The 16,135-nt window shown below is 47.3% G+C and overlaps 9 protein-coding genes and 1 non-coding gene across 10 annotated transcripts; 3 read left to right on the forward strand and 7 right to left on the reverse strand.

Moving 5' to 3' along the window:
* Positions 1–59: 59 nt before the first annotated feature.
* On the reverse strand, positions 60–838 carry AGABI2DRAFT_208884 (hypothetical protein; the record flags this gene model as incomplete). The annotated part of the gene is made up of 2 exons (XM_006463863.1): positions 60–312; positions 367–838. One exon carries the CDS (start codon positions 836–838, stop codon positions 374–376), a length of 465 nt encoding a protein of 154 aa, XP_006463926.1. The 3' UTR covers positions 60–312; positions 367–373.
* AGABI2DRAFT_187347 (hypothetical protein) lies at positions 821–1,872 on the reverse strand (the record flags this gene model as incomplete). The annotated part of the gene is made up of 5 exons (XM_006463864.1): positions 821–1,192; positions 1,243–1,443; positions 1,498–1,594; positions 1,659–1,675; positions 1,848–1,872. 5 exons carry the CDS (start codon positions 1,870–1,872, stop codon positions 855–857), a joined length of 678 nt encoding a protein of 225 aa, XP_006463927.1. The 3' UTR covers positions 821–854.
* A 1,044-nt stretch (positions 1,873–2,916) lies between these two features.
* On the reverse strand, positions 2,917–5,447 carry AGABI2DRAFT_225889 (hypothetical protein; the record flags this gene model as incomplete). Its single annotated transcript, XM_006463865.1, has 18 exons — positions 5,313–5,447; positions 5,062–5,252; positions 4,929–5,001; positions 4,858–4,877; positions 4,747–4,799; positions 4,608–4,668; positions 4,529–4,556; positions 4,451–4,469; positions 4,346–4,396; positions 4,132–4,289; positions 3,892–4,078; positions 3,806–3,838; positions 3,659–3,751; positions 3,500–3,606; positions 3,268–3,445; positions 3,173–3,215; positions 3,038–3,113; positions 2,917–2,980 (listed from the first exon to the last, which is right to left on the reverse strand). Coding segments are annotated over exons 1-18 (1,560 nt in total), but the record flags the coding sequence as incomplete, so codon positions are not given.
* Positions 5,448–6,945: 1,498 nt separating this feature from the next.
* On the forward strand, positions 6,946–8,596 carry AGABI2DRAFT_180088 (hypothetical protein; the record flags this gene model as incomplete). Its single annotated transcript, XM_006463866.1, has 7 exons — positions 6,946–7,004; positions 7,121–7,237; positions 7,296–7,365; positions 7,416–7,495; positions 7,554–7,693; positions 7,753–7,814; positions 7,868–8,596. The coding sequence occupies 7 exons, from the start codon at positions 6,946–6,948 to the stop codon at positions 8,543–8,545; spliced, it is 1,206 nt and encodes a 401-aa protein (XP_006463929.1). The 3' UTR covers positions 8,546–8,596.
* Positions 8,597–8,733: 137 nt separating this feature from the next.
* Positions 8,734–8,813, reverse strand: AGABI2DRAFT_t97. The gene has a single exon. It is a non-coding gene; the product is annotated as a tRNA-His (tRNA).
* An 82-nt stretch (positions 8,814–8,895) lies between these two features.
* AGABI2DRAFT_208895 (hypothetical protein) lies at positions 8,896–9,889 on the reverse strand (the record flags this gene model as incomplete). The annotated part of the gene is made up of 2 exons (XM_006463867.1): positions 8,896–8,991; positions 9,047–9,889. 2 exons carry the CDS (start codon positions 9,887–9,889, stop codon positions 8,896–8,898), a joined length of 939 nt encoding a protein of 312 aa, XP_006463930.1.
* A 44-nt stretch (positions 9,890–9,933) lies between these two features.
* AGABI2DRAFT_208897 (hypothetical protein) lies at positions 9,934–11,224 on the reverse strand (the record flags this gene model as incomplete). The annotated part of the gene is made up of 4 exons (XM_006463868.1): positions 9,934–10,183; positions 10,239–10,583; positions 10,649–10,737; positions 10,801–11,224. 4 exons carry the CDS (start codon positions 11,222–11,224, stop codon positions 10,004–10,006), a joined length of 1,038 nt encoding a protein of 345 aa, XP_006463931.1. The 3' UTR covers positions 9,934–10,003.
* Positions 11,225–11,292: 68 nt separating this feature from the next.
* Positions 11,293–13,498, reverse strand: AGABI2DRAFT_194578 (hypothetical protein). The gene is made up of 14 exons (XM_006463869.1): positions 13,314–13,498; positions 13,206–13,264; positions 12,976–13,152; positions 12,622–12,919; positions 12,491–12,563; positions 12,401–12,441; positions 12,290–12,352; positions 12,142–12,241; positions 12,039–12,093; positions 11,941–11,987; positions 11,871–11,887; positions 11,632–11,822; positions 11,507–11,583; positions 11,293–11,445 (listed from the first exon to the last, which is right to left on the reverse strand). The coding sequence occupies exons 1-14, from the start codon at positions 13,479–13,481 to the stop codon at positions 11,390–11,392; spliced, it is 1,422 nt and encodes a 473-aa protein (XP_006463932.1). The 5' UTR covers positions 13,482–13,498; the 3' UTR covers positions 11,293–11,389.
* A 92-nt stretch (positions 13,499–13,590) lies between these two features.
* On the forward strand, positions 13,591–14,665 carry AGABI2DRAFT_194579 (hypothetical protein). Its single transcript, XM_006463870.1, has 5 exons — positions 13,591–13,652; positions 13,699–13,852; positions 13,907–14,073; positions 14,129–14,303; positions 14,356–14,665. Exons 1-5 carry the CDS (start codon positions 13,606–13,608, stop codon positions 14,617–14,619), a joined length of 807 nt encoding a protein of 268 aa, XP_006463933.1. The 5' UTR covers positions 13,591–13,605; the 3' UTR covers positions 14,620–14,665.
* Positions 14,666–14,728: 63 nt separating this feature from the next.
* Positions 14,729–16,113, forward strand: AGABI2DRAFT_194580 (hypothetical protein). Its single transcript, XM_006463871.1, has 2 exons — positions 14,729–15,614; positions 15,665–16,113. The coding sequence occupies exons 1-2, from the start codon at positions 14,756–14,758 to the stop codon at positions 15,799–15,801; spliced, it is 996 nt and encodes a 331-aa protein (XP_006463934.1). The 5' UTR covers positions 14,729–14,755; the 3' UTR covers positions 15,802–16,113.
* Positions 16,114–16,135: the final 22 nt, after the last annotated feature.

Raw genomic sequence — 16,135 nt, forward strand, 5'->3', positions numbered from 1 at the left:
TCTGTTTGAGACATGTCTTCATTTCACAAGAATTGAATTTGATCGAAATGAAGTTCCTTGGCTGTCCAGATCCGGGTAAATTTATATTGATTATTGGCGTCTACGAGATTGTCAGATTCTCGGGCTGGTCATTAAGTCTACGTATTACCGCTGCTTTTTCCTACTCATGAGCAGTGGCAGAACTAAGGTTCTAAACTTTTGGATAAAATGCCTATGGTATCGGAAGCATAAAGCTGGGAGTGGCTTTTGTTGAAGATATTGAAGGTATGGAAGAGGCTCGGAGCGTCATGTCAAAAGTAGCAAAAATGGCATCTAAATTAAACTAGGACATCAATAACGTGCAATTTTGGTGGTGGCACAACGTACGCGATAATTAGCGGGCACGACAGATGACTTCTCCCGGCAACTTGAGCGCGAGGGCCTCTCTCGCCTCGAGCCACTCATGCTCCTTCTCCTTGGTCCTGACGACGGCGACCTCTCCCATCCCCAGTGGCTTTACAGTTTGAGCCCGCCGTCCAGAACATATGAGGCGAATTTCGCTAAGGTCCATGAAGACTCTGTGGCTGGGCTTACTGATGAGCTCCATGTCGTTGAGAACGGGGAGATCGTCTCTGTATTTCAGGTCAGCCCAGATGCGCTTTTGGGAGTCGGAGACGCGGTGAAAAGCGGCGGGGTCTGGAGCGGCAAAGGTGCCGCGGGTGACGGAGGAGATGAAGCCGGAGCGGAGGAGGATGCCGAGAATGCCGAGGTTCTGCGTTGAATGGTGGACGGCGACGCGTGCATTGCGAGCACGAAACGCATTTTGCAGCTGCGAGCAGAGGTCGTGCGGAAGTGGCATCCTATTCTGTTTGGCTCTATTTGCTGTATCTAGCTACCTCCTCCGTGATCCTCGCCGCAATTTGATCCGCCTCCGTGTTCTGCCCAAATGCCTCTACAAACTGCCCCTCGGGATCCATAAGATACACAAATATCGAATGGTCTACCAGATAATCCCCCTGCGGGTCCGCATTCGGCGGCGTCGAAAAGTACACCCGGTACGCCTTGCACACCCCCTTGATCGCCTCGTATGTCCCCACCAAGCCTACAAACGCCGGATGAAAGTCTGCTAGATACCGTCCAACCCGCTCAGGTGTGTCCCGCGCAGGATCCACGGATATGAATACCGGAAGAAAAGTCTTGCCTAGCGCTGGCTCTGCCGTTTGTTAGTTTAAAAAAAGCCGAGCAAAAAAAATATGTAGCTACCCGTACCGAGTTTGTTCAAAATGGTACCAACTTTGTCTAGTTCAGCAGGACATATATCTGGACAATTTGTAAAGCCAAAATACACCAGCGACCATTTCCCGAGCAGATCTTTCTCCGTAAAAGTTTCCCCGGTTGAACGCGTCAGAGAAAATGGCCCGCCGATTTGCGGACGTCCATATTGTCGGCTACTCCGCTCCTTTTCTGCAATACAACTTAAACACACCGCGTGAATGTTATCAAAAGTCAAACACTCACCACGCTCCTCCAAAAGCTTTTGCTTCTCATATCTAAAATAAAAGTACAGCCCAACTCCAGTAGCTACGAACACTGCCGCAGACGCAGGTGTCAATGTCTAAAACGAGTCACTTAATTAGTATGCCTCTCGGAAGCTTCGGAAGAGCACTCATAAAACGTACTCCTATGGTGTTTCGGTCTTTACCAAACTGAGATTGCCTTTTCAATGTTTGACTAAAGTTTCGACGTCCATGACGCGCTGTTTGTTGTCCACCGCGGCGAGCCAAAGATGTGAGCGCGCGTTGCGAAAACATGAGTGTCACACAAGTGTGACATCTCCCGCTGGCGTCGGTTATTTTTGCACTCTTTACTCATCGCGTTAACCAAGGCCCGCATTATTAGAATGTTGTCAGTATGACGAACAAAGGCTCATTATAGAGCCTTTTTCCTCGTCAATGTACAGCTTGGTCTACCGCTGCTTGTTCCGATTTATGCCCGTCCAGCTTCCGCTCACCTCCTCAATTTACATATGCCTTCATTCTAACTCTGATTGCCTCGGAGCTGTGTTACTACGACCGATCAAGCTAAAAGCTATCCTGCAGGCTGCTGCCATTATCTTGTTCTCCATCTACGCGCGGAACGAGGTTCAAGACTTTGTTTTGGTATCCAGACTGGTAATCTAATTTGTGGCGGCGAAGGAGATATGCCAATGAACCGGAGCGCTCGAAAACATGACGACTGAGAAGCTAGCGGGGAAGAAATGTTCAAAAAATCGATGCCGTCTAACATGGGACGATGTTGTGATACGGTCGCTGGCTTTTGCTCATTATTTACCTCTTCGACGCTTTCCCTTCTGACCGGGTGAAAATCACTATTGACTTTTGTATAGCTACGTCACTCTGTATATTCCCTGTGAAGATTCTTCCCTCGTAACAAAGTATGAACCACATTGCTCCCAAAAACCTCCGTCGGATTCTGAACCAAGTTTATACAGTTTTTCAACCGTCATGTGCTCACCATCCTTCTCGCAGGATCCACGTGTGAATCCTGCATACAAGAATTCTTTCACATCACAACTCAATTTTCGGTCCCGGATTTGGGGTGGGTATATCTGTTTGTTTTAGCACACGAATACATTTGATACACCGTAAATAGACGAAGCTTCACTTGGTTTCGAGTTTGCGGAAGCCCTTACCAACTTTGGCGCGTTCAAGCTAACCCAATATTCATGGCTTTCTAGTCATCCCAGTAACCTGAAGCTGAACTTGAGCCTAATAGAAAGAAAGCTCATTATTAAATCAAAAAAGACATGAGAGACATCAACGTAAATACTATCATTCCACTATCATTCCGAATCATATCCAAACTAATGCAGAGAATACCGCGCCTTTATGGTTGATTAGAGGCGGTACAAATAATAAAAATTATGAAAACACATACCCTCAATCTCGTGCCATAAATTTGTAGTACAGGCACTACTAAGAAAAATAATCCTATCACGATTCTGAGGTATTAACCAGGTGAGCATCGTTCAATTGCATAATCAGCAGTAACGGCTTACGCTGCTTCACAGCCGAACGTCTGAATGGCGCCATGCTTCTTTGCCCACGGCACTTGGAAATATGCAACACTGAAACCTGAGATCCGCCAGTCACAGTCATAAACGTGCAGTCAAATATGTAGTCAAGGTACGTACCCCCCAACGTTCTCGCTAAATTAATCAGGGCACTGATTTCGCCCTGGTTCCCAAGTTTACCAATGTTTCAGACAATTTTAGCGAAAGGTACGCACCTGGTGTTTGGGGAAACAATCATTGGCATATGCGTATACAGCCACAGTATTGATCATAATAGAAGTCTCAGCAATTCCCCAACCCATTATCAAGCCACCAATATTCAGATGATGTTCAATCGATCCCCCGAGGGCTAAGAATCCACAAAGGTACAATGGCATCGCGAAATAACAGGCCCTGGATAGGAGTATTATTTACAACCCACTGAGATGACAGATGACGACGACGCACCATAGACGACTTTCAGCTTCAAAGACACCTTTGTTCCGACGGATACTAATTCTCATGATCCAATCGTTGAGATACCGACCAATAAGTTCTCCGATTATGACGGCCACCTGAAGACAATCAATGGGATATAACAGGCGAGGGGGATGGAATGTTACACACTATGGGAGTCGCATAGCTACCTGCAATCCCAAACTGACTGAATCCGTATCCTCCCTCTGATATCGGTTCACCCAAAAATACAGCATTGGTAACCTACGTGTTGAGGTTATCAACCATAGACGGAGCAATTCAATTTGAACACCTTACATTGATACCAATTCCAAAGCCAAATAACATTGCCTGAAGATAGGAATTGAGTGTGCAACCTCGCTAACAGAAACACAGACACTTACCTCAAACCAAAGGATCATCATCAAATGAGGTCTCCACACTACATCCAAGGGAGACATAATCGACTCTTTCCATGACGTACGATACTTTGCCATTTTCCAGCCGGTAATTCCAATCAACGTCTCGATTCTACGTCCAAGACCCTTCATCGGTAATTCAGGTATCGGCCTGACTGTCCGGTCATACATCCTGGAATGACCCGTCTGAGATTAGCTTCAAACCCCACAAACAGGAACGCTTACGTCTCTTCACCATAGAACACGATGAGCAAAATCACTAAGAGTCCGTAGAGAGATCCAATTCCGTACGCCCACCTCCAAGTCGTCCGAGCTACTAGGAAACCAAAGAGAAACGGAGACAAGAACGGGGAGATAATGAAACCCATGGTCCATAGATTCAGCTGTGAATGTAGATTGTTGGCATTCATCGTATCGCACTTTATAATCAACGACTTACTTTCCGAGCTTGAAGATGGAAGGGGAACAAATCTGTGACAACGTATAGCCCCTTAAAGTAATTTGAACCTTCTGCAGTGTGAAAGTAAAATAAACATTAGCTTACAGTCACCTGAGGAGCCGTCCTAACATAAAATGATAAGTATCTAGGTCACTTGACGGCGGAAAAAAAAAGATAAGCTACCCAAAGAAAGCAGTCAAGCATCGCATTGCTATAACATTATAGTGAGCAGGGATTTGGTGATAACAACGAAATAGTTTACCAGTAAAGACTTTGAGAGTCGGGGCGAACGTACACCCGACGAGGAAAGCAGCCGCAAGGAGCTAAATGCAGGTTATTGATGATGAAATAAGTCATGAGGTTCGAAAGAAACATAAACATACTTGAGACCAGAACAAGACAGGTAGGCGGCCATATCGCCTAATAATCATTACCGCAACGAGTCCTCCCCAGCCTGTTGGGAAGCAGAGACAAGCATGAGCCATCGTTCGCACAACGTAATCAAACCGTACCCAACAAAAAAATGCTCCAGCTTGGAAAGACGTGAGCAGTGAGAAATTTCAGAAACACGTTGAACACCTACTTCGATGTCAAGTTATTGATCTCATCCACCGTCGTATCATATTGGGCAGCTAATGGAAACAGAGATGCGATCCCTTTGAACGTCGAAACGACATTAGAATCTTCGTTTTCAGTACGAACAGGCCATCGCGTACCGATACCAGAGTCAAAATCAGGAACAATGGCTGCCAAGGTCACTATGAGGAGCTGAAGGTGCTTGCGACGCGACGACCAATTCTGAGGGTCGTTTTCCGAGTCAGTTGGTTGGGGCCAAAGAACCGTTTTCCCGTCTTTTGTGAGCTTCAGTTTTGCCGCAACAGCCTCTCCAAGCTCAATCTTGGCCTCTCTATGAAATTCCGTTCAGATCCAGTCAAATTATCAGCAAGCAGATGAGTGAACCACACACTCTGGATCAATGATAAGACGTCCTGCATGCTCTTCGTGGAAGGCTAGCAGGTCGATCTCTGAAGCAACGTCGGATTCCAACTCATGTTTCTCGTTAGGAAGGGAAAGGGACTTCGCATGGGACATATTGAAAGTGGGGAGGGCGGAAGGATGGAGACTTCTGAATGGAAATCATATATAGTTAGCGGCTCTCCAATCACAGCTACTTAGCGATACTGAGTGCCTATATCCCCACCCCTTCCGTAATCCCGTGGGATCTCATGGGATCTCATGGGAAGATGAGATTTGACAGGGTTATCCCAGGTTATCCCCTGGTCACGATCCAAAACACTGTGGATTATAGGGACGACAGTGACGGGATATCCTCGTGGCCGGAGTTTGAGGCCTTTGGAGTTTTTTGTCCGTTCAGAAGCCCTATATCTTTGTCAGCTGCAGTGGGCATATGCCCTAAATTTGGTAGAATCATTCCACTTTCGTGGATGTTGCCTAAAAGATTCCGGAATCCAGCCCAAGTACGAACTTCCAGATACATAGACGTGAGTACGCTTGAGAATCAAATGCTATACAGCCCGAACCCAGTCAAAGCGTGATTCGGTGTCGGTTTAGGGCCCTGGCTCTGCCTCGAAGCATACGATATTCAACTGGTTTCAAGTACATCAGCTAACCCTAATAAGCCTCCATCCGCGATATAGAATTGTGCTTTCCCACCCCCTAAAGGAGGTAATGAATAATGGAGGAGGGCGAGTCTTGAGGATGAGGCTTCAAGTGGACGTGAGAATTGAACGGCTGGGATAATCGAGTGACTGGGGTGAAGCTGGAAGAGGAAAAACCCTTTGAGCAAAAATTTCGCACTGAACGGTGTATGAGTTGGGCGCCCAACACAGCAATCGCAAGAGAAATCACAAAGCATGTGATGAAGGAATGTTACAATGCTACTCGATTGATTAACGGCATGATATTTGCCACGAGGGCCGTGCCATGCTTTTATGTTCCTTACTTGCGTCCACATCACCCGTCCTATTTATGACCGCGATGGCTGACATTTCCCCGAGAGTCCGAGCTGGAGGCGGTTGATCATGACGCGGCTTGTTTGGGCTCTGGATCCAGTTCATGTTATTCGGATCCACGCTGAAACAGTGAAAAAGGTGATCAGTGGATGTCAGTTGTGATGTCCATTCTCCGCTGGGATCCTGTCTGTATAGCCAACAATGATAGGAGTTGTCCCACTAAAAGCCAATTGTCCGACGTCGTGGATAGTCAGTGAAATTCCAGCAAACCGTGTGAAACCAGTCTCAAACACTGCATTCCAATGGCCAATAACAGCCAATAACTCATTGTTTTTTGTTTTTCAGTGACGATCGGAACGGTTGTGTACTAGTCCGACTTCGTGTGGCAGGCAAAGTCAGGCATTGACGATTTAGCCGAAATTTCTGTTCGCTGGACAGTGGAAGAATGACGCGATCATCGCGACAAGCAGGACCCCTAAATGCTGCTGACTGCTGATGGCCTCCCCCCCGACGACCCCGGCGATGAATGACTCTTTTAAACGAAACCATTCTTCCACTCGGGTCCCCGTATTTTCTGAAATCCCAACGGAAATAATCCAAAAGTTTCCGACAGCGTAGAGACCTTCAATGTCATCCCCAAAGCCACAATTACCAAACTCGAAAAAGAGGGACCAACCAGGCCACAAGTAGGTTTACACTCAGTCGTCACCATGATTCTATCTAACCAACCAGTAGACTTCTCGCGTGAGAATTCATCTAGAACACTCAGGTCAATGTCGATCTAACTTGGGTTCTTATGAAGTATTCCGGGCCCAGTTGAGGTCGGGAACAATGTACTAGAAGCACTCGCTCAACCTCCCCTGTCTCATGTTTCCCCCGACTTTACTCGCATCTTCCAACAGGGTTTATTATTATCCAAGTAAGTGTAACTTCTAGTTTAATAATACCGGGTTCCTCAAAAATTTTACCGGCACTAGAAAAATTGTAGGTTCGGCGTCAGGCCAACCATTCATAATTGCGGGTAGTGGGACTTTGGGTTGGGACCAGGTGCGGAGGATGAAAAGTTTTGGCTACTGCTACATCTAACTCATTTCCAGGTTGGCGCAAACTTGGTCGAGCGTGGTGACCGAGTCCTCGTGCTGCGCACAGGGTACTTTGGGGACGGGTTTAGCAGCTGGTAAGTAGAAGACTTGCGGGTAACAGATTGATAGTTATATTTCTGAGATGTTCTGCAGTTTGACTTCCTACGGTGCGAAAGTAACCACTCTCAAAGCTCCTTCGTTAGGAGAACCGGTCCCGCTCGGAGACCTGGAATCTGCGTTGCTTGGTCAAAATTACAAGCTGATTACGGTCACGCATGTTGACACGTCAACTGGTCTGTCGCCAGTTCTCCCCTCACCCGGAAATAGATCTGAACGTCATGTGCTTTGACAGGTGTTTTGTCCGATATCAAAAGTATTGCGGCAGTGGCGAGGAGGGTATCACCTCAAACTCTGGTTAGGCCTTCACTTAACCGTAGAAATCTTCTGTGACTCAATAAAGCCTCCAGATTGTCCTTGATGCAGTTTGCTCCGCGGGGTGTGAAGATATCAAGATGGACGCTTGGGGTATCGACGTCGTTTTAACGGCGAGCCAGAAAGCTATCGGTGCTCTCCCAGGTCTTTCACTCCTCATTGCCAGCCCGCGAGCTCTTGAAACATATTCCACCCGCACCTCTCCCATACAAGGTTACTACGCCAGCTGGCAAAAATGGCTTCCGATAATGGAAGCTTACATGGCCGGAAAAGCAGCGTACTTCGGTACCCAACCTGTTAATCTCGTTCGGGCCTTGACAGAAGCTTTGCAAGACATAATGAAGAATGGTGAAGAGGGGCTCGCATTGAGAATTGAGGCTCATAGGAAAGCTGCTAGGCGACTAAGGGCGGTGGCTGCACAATTGGGAATGAAAACTCTGACCAGTCGAGGTGCTGAAGCCGCTGGTTTGACAGCTGTATGGGTGCCTGAAGGTCTTACCGCCACAGAGATACTCCAGAGAGCAGGCGCCAAGGGTGTGGTCATGGCTGGAGGACTGCTCGCTGACGTCAAAGATCGATATATCAGAATAGGGCATATGGGCGTGTCAGTTGTAGATGAGAGGCGTGGAGACATCGAGAAGATAACTGATACTTTGTATGCCGTTGTCACTGAGCTACTTGAAGAAAAGCTACCAGAACCTGCGACACCTTAGTCTTCGAGTTATCATGCACTGCTCAATATACTTACACCTGCTGAGCATTGCTGCGAAAAACAAATTCGTGGGAAAGTACCGCTATCCGGGTAGTGGTATCTTGCCACTGACAGCGCAGGCCAAACAAATGTTCTGTAGGAGAGTGACATACTATTATGATCAGCAAAATATCTACATTGCGAGCTGAGTGTCCGTAGCTGGAATCGAACCAGCGGCTCTTCGGAGCACAAGCCACAACGAAGTGATTTAACCCCTAATCGATACGGACTTGGCAATGAATGGACATTGGATACATGATACTTGGAAACAAGTAAAAATCTTCCAAATTATATCTATCTCCTCTATCACATTCATGCCAACTTGGCCTTGACCATCATACGACAAAAATCATCAAAATTCATTGACTTATCAGGAGACGTTGAAAACGTCTCCAGCATTTCAACCATCTTGAATGATTACATTAGCACGCTCGAGAGGAGATTAACCAGAGAAACAACAAACTTCTTCCGCTTTCAGTTTCTCATTCAAAAGCTTTGCCACTCTTTGAATGTCTTTGATCATTATTCTTTGGGCATGTAGTTCTTCGATGGGAATTGAAGGAAAAAACAAGGCATAAGCGTTGATGCAAGCCTCACGCTGGTGACTTGTCAATTTACGTTGTTTGGAGTCTTTTGAATTTGGGAAAGAAGGTGAAGGGGGTGGCGAAAGCGAGGAAGATTTTCTTATAGACTGTCGTGTGCGCCGTCGAGCTGTAGTTTTCGAAGGACCTTCTGTATATTCATCATCATTGACCCCTTCATCCCCATCCCCTTCTTCATCTTCTGACTCTTGATACTCGTCATCAGATTCACCACTCGGACCCGCCATTTCTACATCACCACCAGAGTCATGTTCAAGCAGGACCGCACAGACAGACCTCCAGTCATCCTTACTGACAAACTGTTCTCCATCTTCTAGTTCGCGTGTTTCAATCTTGTTACTGGAAGAGGTCCAGCCAGTAGCAGCATTACGGAAAACAGCGAGAACCTCATGGTCATCTGGTGGAAGGTCCAAGACCTGCAAGGCAGAAGGAATCTTCGAAAGAGGAATATGGGTAGGCGCATTCAAGTCTTCCTCCTCATCTCGAATGAAACCACCGCCAGGAGACACGTCATCGCGAATGAAACCACCCGCCTGTTCTTCATCGCGAACAAAACCACCTTCGAATCCTTGTTCACGTACGAAGCCACCCGCCAATGGCGATTTTACCGAGTTTACAGTATCACTCGTCACAGATTTGAAAGCAGAATCGATTCTGTTCTGCGTTACTTGAGGCAAAGTGAAAAAGAGTGAATCAGACGACATGATAAGATAGGTTGAAGCACATAGGCGTGTGTTTATTTGTAATTACTGTGATGTGAATCTACCATAAAAAAAAGAGACTCTAACCCGAAAGCCAATTTTCAGTCACGCACACACTCACTCGCCTGGTACAACCCTCCAGACTTTAGTTACACCATCATCGCCTGTCGTCGCGAAGACATCCTCCATCCCTTCCCTCGGACACCATGAGATAGCATTGACATCATGAACTCCATGCGCAGAAGGTAAAACTGCTATCAAGCGATGAGCAATTGAAGGTTCCGACCCTGTCTCTTCCTGAGTGTTTTCGTTAGACGCGATGTCAGCTATCGGGGCATATATGATGGCTTACCGTTAGCTCCCAAATCTTGATTGATCCGTCGCCCCCAGCAGTCGCCAACCAACCCAGTCCACCCGCTCCGGACTTGGGCCGACCTTTAGACCAACTGACAGCATAGATCGTCCGATCATGCGCATTGATAGTGAGGACAGTCTCCCATTTATATTGTTCCGTCCGCCTCCAGATGCGTACAGTCTTATCATCAGAAGCTGAAGCCAGATAACTGCCCTTGGGTGACCAAGCCAGAGACCAAACGGTAGACGTATGTCCTGTAAGCGTTGTGAAGCAATACCAATCTTCTGTAGGATCATCGATGTGTAGTTTTATGGTATCGTCGTAGGAACCAGATGCGAGTATCTACACTGGTAAACATAGGATGTGAGTGACAAAAAAAAAATGACAAGACAAATAAAGGATATGACCTCTTCTGAAGGATGCCATGCAACGCATTTCACATCTTGCGAGTGTTCCATCATGACACCCAAACATTCAAAATCAGCATCAGGATGCACTGTGAACTAATATCAGAAAAAAACAAGCTTTCAAAAACTCGTCTTGCGACTTAATAACTGACCTTCCCAAACCCAAACAGTTTTATCCCGACTGCAACTCGCCAGTAGCGTCCCAGTGGACGAATAAGCAGCGCCCTTGCACTCTGTTTCGTGCCCTTCAAGGATAGTCATACACTCCCATTCACCAGCGCCAAGCTCATCTTCACCAACATTCTCTTGCTCCCATATACCGATATTAGAGTCAAATGACCCCGTCGCGAGAGTTTTGCCAGATGGCGACCAAGCTATCGACCTGACTGTCTTAGCATGGCCGGTGGGAATAGTAGTGACATGGTCAAACTTGAGTGCACTGGAGGAATAGGAATACAGGCGAACAGATTTATCGGCAGAACAAGAGGCAAGAATAGGACGAGATGGATTCCAGGCGACTGCCCACGCGCGGTCGTCGTGACCCGGGAGCTCAGCGACGAGAGAAACCGAGTTCATCGTCGAGTTTAATCAACCAGATGAAACTCATCTTGACTTGCGCACGTGACTAAGCAAGCCTTGGATTCTGCGACGTCCGAAGACTCCGAGAACCACATTACTATTAAGATGATTTTCTACCCCACATCAGATAAAACACTTTGTTTACGCGAATACTGAGAAGCCCTAATTAGTCTTAATCTTCATATTAACCGATTTTGCCCTTGTCAGCTGGTCGTAACCTTGAAATACAAAAAGAAAATCAACACCCTCTTAGAACACCAACCATGCAGTCGCACGCACCAAACTTGCTCAAGCTCACTCCTCTTCCACTATCCTTCACACCCGTCCAAGCCAAAGCCGGGTCCAAATAATCACACCTATTGAGTGTTCATCACTATTTCACTATTAGGATAAAAAGCACATACCTATTCAGAAAGACAGTTCCCGTTTCCAACTCATCAACGATACGCAGAAACGCTCGCTCAGACTCTGGATTCGCCTCCGCATTAGTCCAAACAGATGCAGTGAGTCCATAAGGAGAATTGTTCATGAGTCTAATGGCCTCTTCATCGGAAGAGACTTTCTGTATCCCGACGACCGGGCCAAATGTTTCTTCCTACGCAAAAAGGTAAGACACCGCCAGCTTGGCAGTTGATGTGCGTACCGTCATTACATCCATACCTGCATTATATCGTCAGCCTTGTTCGTTATTAGTAAGACGGTTCTGAACTCACTATGGTTCACATCCACCAAAACTTGCGGAGCAACGTAGGTAGTTCCTCTGGACGAATGATTCAAGCAAGTGAATGGTAACGCTAAGATCTAAACGTACTCTTTTGCAATAGGGTACAAATCATCCGGGATCAAAGCTTTGGCACCAGCCTTGACTGGAACATGGTCAACGCAGCGCTTCAAAACAAATGAATAACTCTCACCGGCATCAGAAACTTGTTGACGAATCCGCTCTGCACTGGCCAAGCTGACGACTGGCCCTAAATTGGTATCCTTGGATGTTGGATCACCTAGCTTGTACATCTTGTAGAATGTCAGTTTCTTCTATAAGTTATTTTCCTATCGACTCGCCTTGGCCAACTCGACAAAATCGGACACAAACTTTTCATAAACTTGTTCGTGAACATAGATGCGCTAGGCTCATAAATATCGAGTCGCCACTATATCGGATCGCTTGCATACCTCGATGGAACAACAGCTTTGACCCGAGTTGAAGAAAACACCTGGTGAAAGGATGAATTCGGTTTCATTAAAACAGTGAACAGTGGTCACCGTCTGCGAGTTCAGCAACGGTATACTTCATGTCAGCATCCGGCCGTACATATGCCGGGTCCTTTCCTCCGAGCTGGAAAGGGTCCACCCGTAAGTACAGCGCAAGCTTTGAAGAAAAAGAGTAACATTACTTCGACGGCCACTCCTTTAAAGCCCTTTGCTGTTGCCGCTGATTGAATGATAGATTTTCCTCCCGTAACGCTTCCAGTGAAAGACACGAAATTCACCAAAGGATGTTGAACAGCATATGAAGTCAACGCAGGTGACAAGTGTACGACTTGGATAACGTTTTCGGGAACGCCAGCTTTAGTAAGCGCCAAAGCGAACCTCTCGGCGGTTAGAGGCGTTTGAGGAGAGGGTTTCAAGATCACGGCATTTCCAGCCATGATAGCCGGAATTACGGAATTTATTGAAGTTAGATATGGAAAGCTTGAAAGGCATTACTATTTTTCCTCCTTGTAGGACGATTCGGAAACGTTGCTTACTTCCAGGGAGCTATGACCAGAACAACGCCAAGGGGAACTCGTTTGATGAATCGCCGAAAGCCTGGCTTATCTGTATCTTTCAATGAGACATCTGCCAGTGAGGATTCTGCAATGGATAACAAATATTCTGCGCGTTCCAGGAAACCGCCGATCTCGCCTGGCCCTTGAGATACAGGCCTAGCATTATGATTGGTCCGGAGGAAAGAGAGAGGAGAGGCGAGTAAGCGCACCTGCCCATTTGCATTGTCAGCTCTAGAGGGATATCATCAGACATCTTCTTAAATTCGTCCTAGTGTGCATGAGAGAGACGATCCAGGTGATATTGGATGAGTGCTGACCATGAATCGACGGCCGATGGCGACGCGATCCTTGACTGGAATTCTACTCCAAGATTTCTGGGCTATGTGGGCTTTGTTGATGGTAGCATTAAGGTCCTCCCGCACGGGATATGTGCGCGAAACAAGGGGCTGCTGGGTGTGGGGGGTGATGGTGACCTGAACAGGCATGAGATGGTGGTGGTGGCCCATGGGTAAGTGCCAAATGGATCTAATCTAATCTAACATGCGCGGGGCACGTGACAGAGAGATGGACGCGTAAGGTGGACATGGCCGATCTCTCCACTCAGCAGCCATGTCCGTCTATCGCAGCCCAGGCTTCGACTTTTCAAATAGCAACAGGTATGTTTTTAACAGTCTCTTGGTTATGTTTCTCATGTCTTTCTAGGAACAACTTCCTCCTCAACAAGGGCGTCCCTCTGCCCAAGGCCACAAGCACCGGCACCACCATCGTCGGATGCGTATTCAAAGATGGCATCGTTCTCGGTGCAGATACCCGTGCCACAGAGGGTCCCATCGTCGCTGACAAAAACTGTGAAAAAGCGTGTATCTCCATCCTATCTCTCATCTCATTTTCTTAACAATCTCGCTCGCAGATTCATTTTATCACGGAAGGTATCCGATGTTGTGGTGCAGGAACGGCTGCCGATACCGAATTCACCACCGCTCTCATATCCTCAAACATGGAACTCCACGCCCTCCAGAGTGGTAGAAAACCACGAGTGGTGACAGCGATGACTATGCTCAAGCAAACCCTCTTCAGGTAATAATAATGTCCAACAGGGTTTGACAGCCCTCAGCTCATCTCTCCTTTCCAGATATCAAGGGCACATTGGCGCTGCACTAGTCCTCGGAGGGGTAGATCCCACAGGACCCCAGCTCTTCACCATCCACCCTCACGGTTCGACCGACAAACTTCCATATGTCACCATGGGTTCTGGTAGTTTAGCTGCCATGGCCGTTTTCGAGAGCAAATGGTCAGCCAACATGGAGGTACGCGATCACTCTGAATACGTCATCTCATTTGCTGACCACATCTCCACAGAGGCAGGAAGCCCTCGACCTTGTCATCCTAGCCATCTCGGCCGGTATCTTCAACGATCTAGGGTCCGGTTCAAACGTCGATGCATGTATCATCACGGCTGACGGCACAGAAATGCTACGAAACGTCGATATGCCAAACCAGAGAGTACAAAAAGAGCGTGATTACAAATTTAGGCGGGGGACGACAGCATGGACCAAGGAAGATGTCAGGAAATTTGTCGTTGAAGAAACAGTGACCGGCACTGATGAGATGGATACTTCATAAATCATAAATACTTAATATAGTCAGAAATGGAAATTTGTTTCCACGCTTTCCACGTGCCTCCATCAGAAACGGTCTCCTTGAAGCCGTTTGTCGACTCTCACCACCTTCATTTTCTCTTCCCCTCTCCTTTCCTTCGATGTCCTCTCCCAATATCCTCACGACCTCCCTCACAAAGAGACAGGACCCACCGGCTGGAGGTGATGGTCAAAATGGAGGCCAGAACGGAGACCAGAACGGTGGTCAGAATGGTGGTCAGAACGGTGGACAGAATGGCGGTCAAAATGGCGGTCAAAACGGTGGTCAAAACGGCGGGCAAAATGGTGACCAGAACGGCGGTCAGAATGGAGGGCAGAACGGTGGGCAGAACGGAGGTCAGAATGGCGGACAACAAAATGGTGGGCAGAACGGTGGACAAAATGGTGGACAAAATGGCGGTCAGAACGGCGGACAAAATGGTGACCAGAACGGTGACCAGAACGACGGACAAAATGGTGACCAGAACGGCGGTCAGAACGGTGGTCAGAATGGCGGCCAGAATGGACAAAACGGCCAAAACGGTAACCAACCGACCTCGACCACCATCAATATCCCACAGACCGCTGCCGTCGGTAGTCTCTCCGTCACCCAACCCCCACAAACCGCCACCTCCTACTACAAAATCGCCCCCAATCAACTGATCACTTTCGGCTGGAATTTCACCGACGTTCTTGCATCCCCAACGCATCTCACCGTTTCCGCCGTAGGCGATAACGGCAACACATACCCTGTAGGACCAACAGATGGAATTATTGACGGCAAAGCGACAGCAGTTACATGGGACATCTATTCCTATCAACAGAATAACCCGAGTTTACCATTAGGCCCTGGTACATATACCCTCAATATATGGGCCGAAGGAGGACCAGGTGCAGGGAGGCGGGGTGGATATCTAGCACCCTATAATGCACTGAAATTTGCTTTATACACGACATTGCCTTATACCCCTTTGGCAAGCGGTGAGTCAGCATCCCTAATTCTCGGGTCTTATAACTCAAGATATTATCAGGTTGGACATGTTCATTATGTGAAGAAAATGGCAGCCTCATGTCCGCAGTCGCACACCCAGCATTTGTAGGCATCATGGTCTCGTTTTTGGTAATCTTTCTCTCCGGTTTTCACATGCTCCGGAATCACCGCCTCTAAGAGAGGGGGAGGGGCTGTGGACCATCTACCCTTTGACTCGGACCTTCTAGACTTTCAAAGGCTATGTTGCAATAACCCCACCATGTTTTCTTATCTAATGCTTTCTCTCTTCCCTACATCGTCTTGGGGACCTTCTTTCGAACATTAAACTCACTTTGTCTTTCTTTTTTTATTTTTTTTTCCCGTTTTGGATAAGGATAATCGCATTGTTTTTAGCACATATTTTTTTTTGTTACCCGGGCTTACTGACGAATGACTTTCTTTTAATACATGTACGCAATAATGCAATACACTCACTCAGGATTTTTTTTGTAGACAGACCTGTCGGACCGAG

This window comes from Agaricus bisporus (genome assembly GCF_000300575.1).
Source record: "Agaricus bisporus var. bisporus H97 unplaced genomic scaffold AGABI2scaffold_9, whole genome shotgun sequence".
Taxonomy (NCBI): domain Eukaryota; kingdom Fungi; phylum Basidiomycota; class Agaricomycetes; order Agaricales; family Agaricaceae; genus Agaricus; species Agaricus bisporus.

Coding starts and splice junctions, on each gene's coding strand:
- AGABI2DRAFT_194579 (XM_006463870.1), top strand. CDS start 13,606: ATGTCCGTCTATCGCAGCCCAGGCTTCGACTTTTCAAATAGCAACAG. Junction 14,074..14,128: donor CTCAAGCAAACCCTCTTCAG/GTAATAATAATG, acceptor TCTCCTTTCCAG/ATATCAAGGGCACATTGGCG. Junction 14,304..14,355: donor AATGGTCAGCCAACATGGAG/GTACGCGATCAC, acceptor ACATCTCCACAG/AGGCAGGAAGCCCTCGACCT.
- AGABI2DRAFT_194578 (XM_006463869.1), bottom strand. CDS start 13,481: ATGCCTGTTCAGGTCACCATCACCCCCCACACCCAGCAGCCCCTTGTT. Junction 12,353..12,400: donor AAAGCTGTTGTTCCATCGAG/GTATGCAAGCGA, acceptor TTATGAGCCTAG/CGCATCTATGTTCACGAACA. Junction 11,584..11,631: donor GGAACTGTCTTTCTGAATAG/GTATGTGCTTTT, acceptor AACACTCAATAG/GTGTGATTATTTGGACCCGG.
- AGABI2DRAFT_194580 (XM_006463871.1), top strand. CDS start 14,756: ATGTCCTCTCCCAATATCCTCACGACCTCCCTCACAAAGAGACAGGAC. Junction 15,615..15,664: donor TTATACCCCTTTGGCAAGCG/GTGAGTCAGCAT, acceptor AGATATTATCAG/GTTGGACATGTTCATTATGT.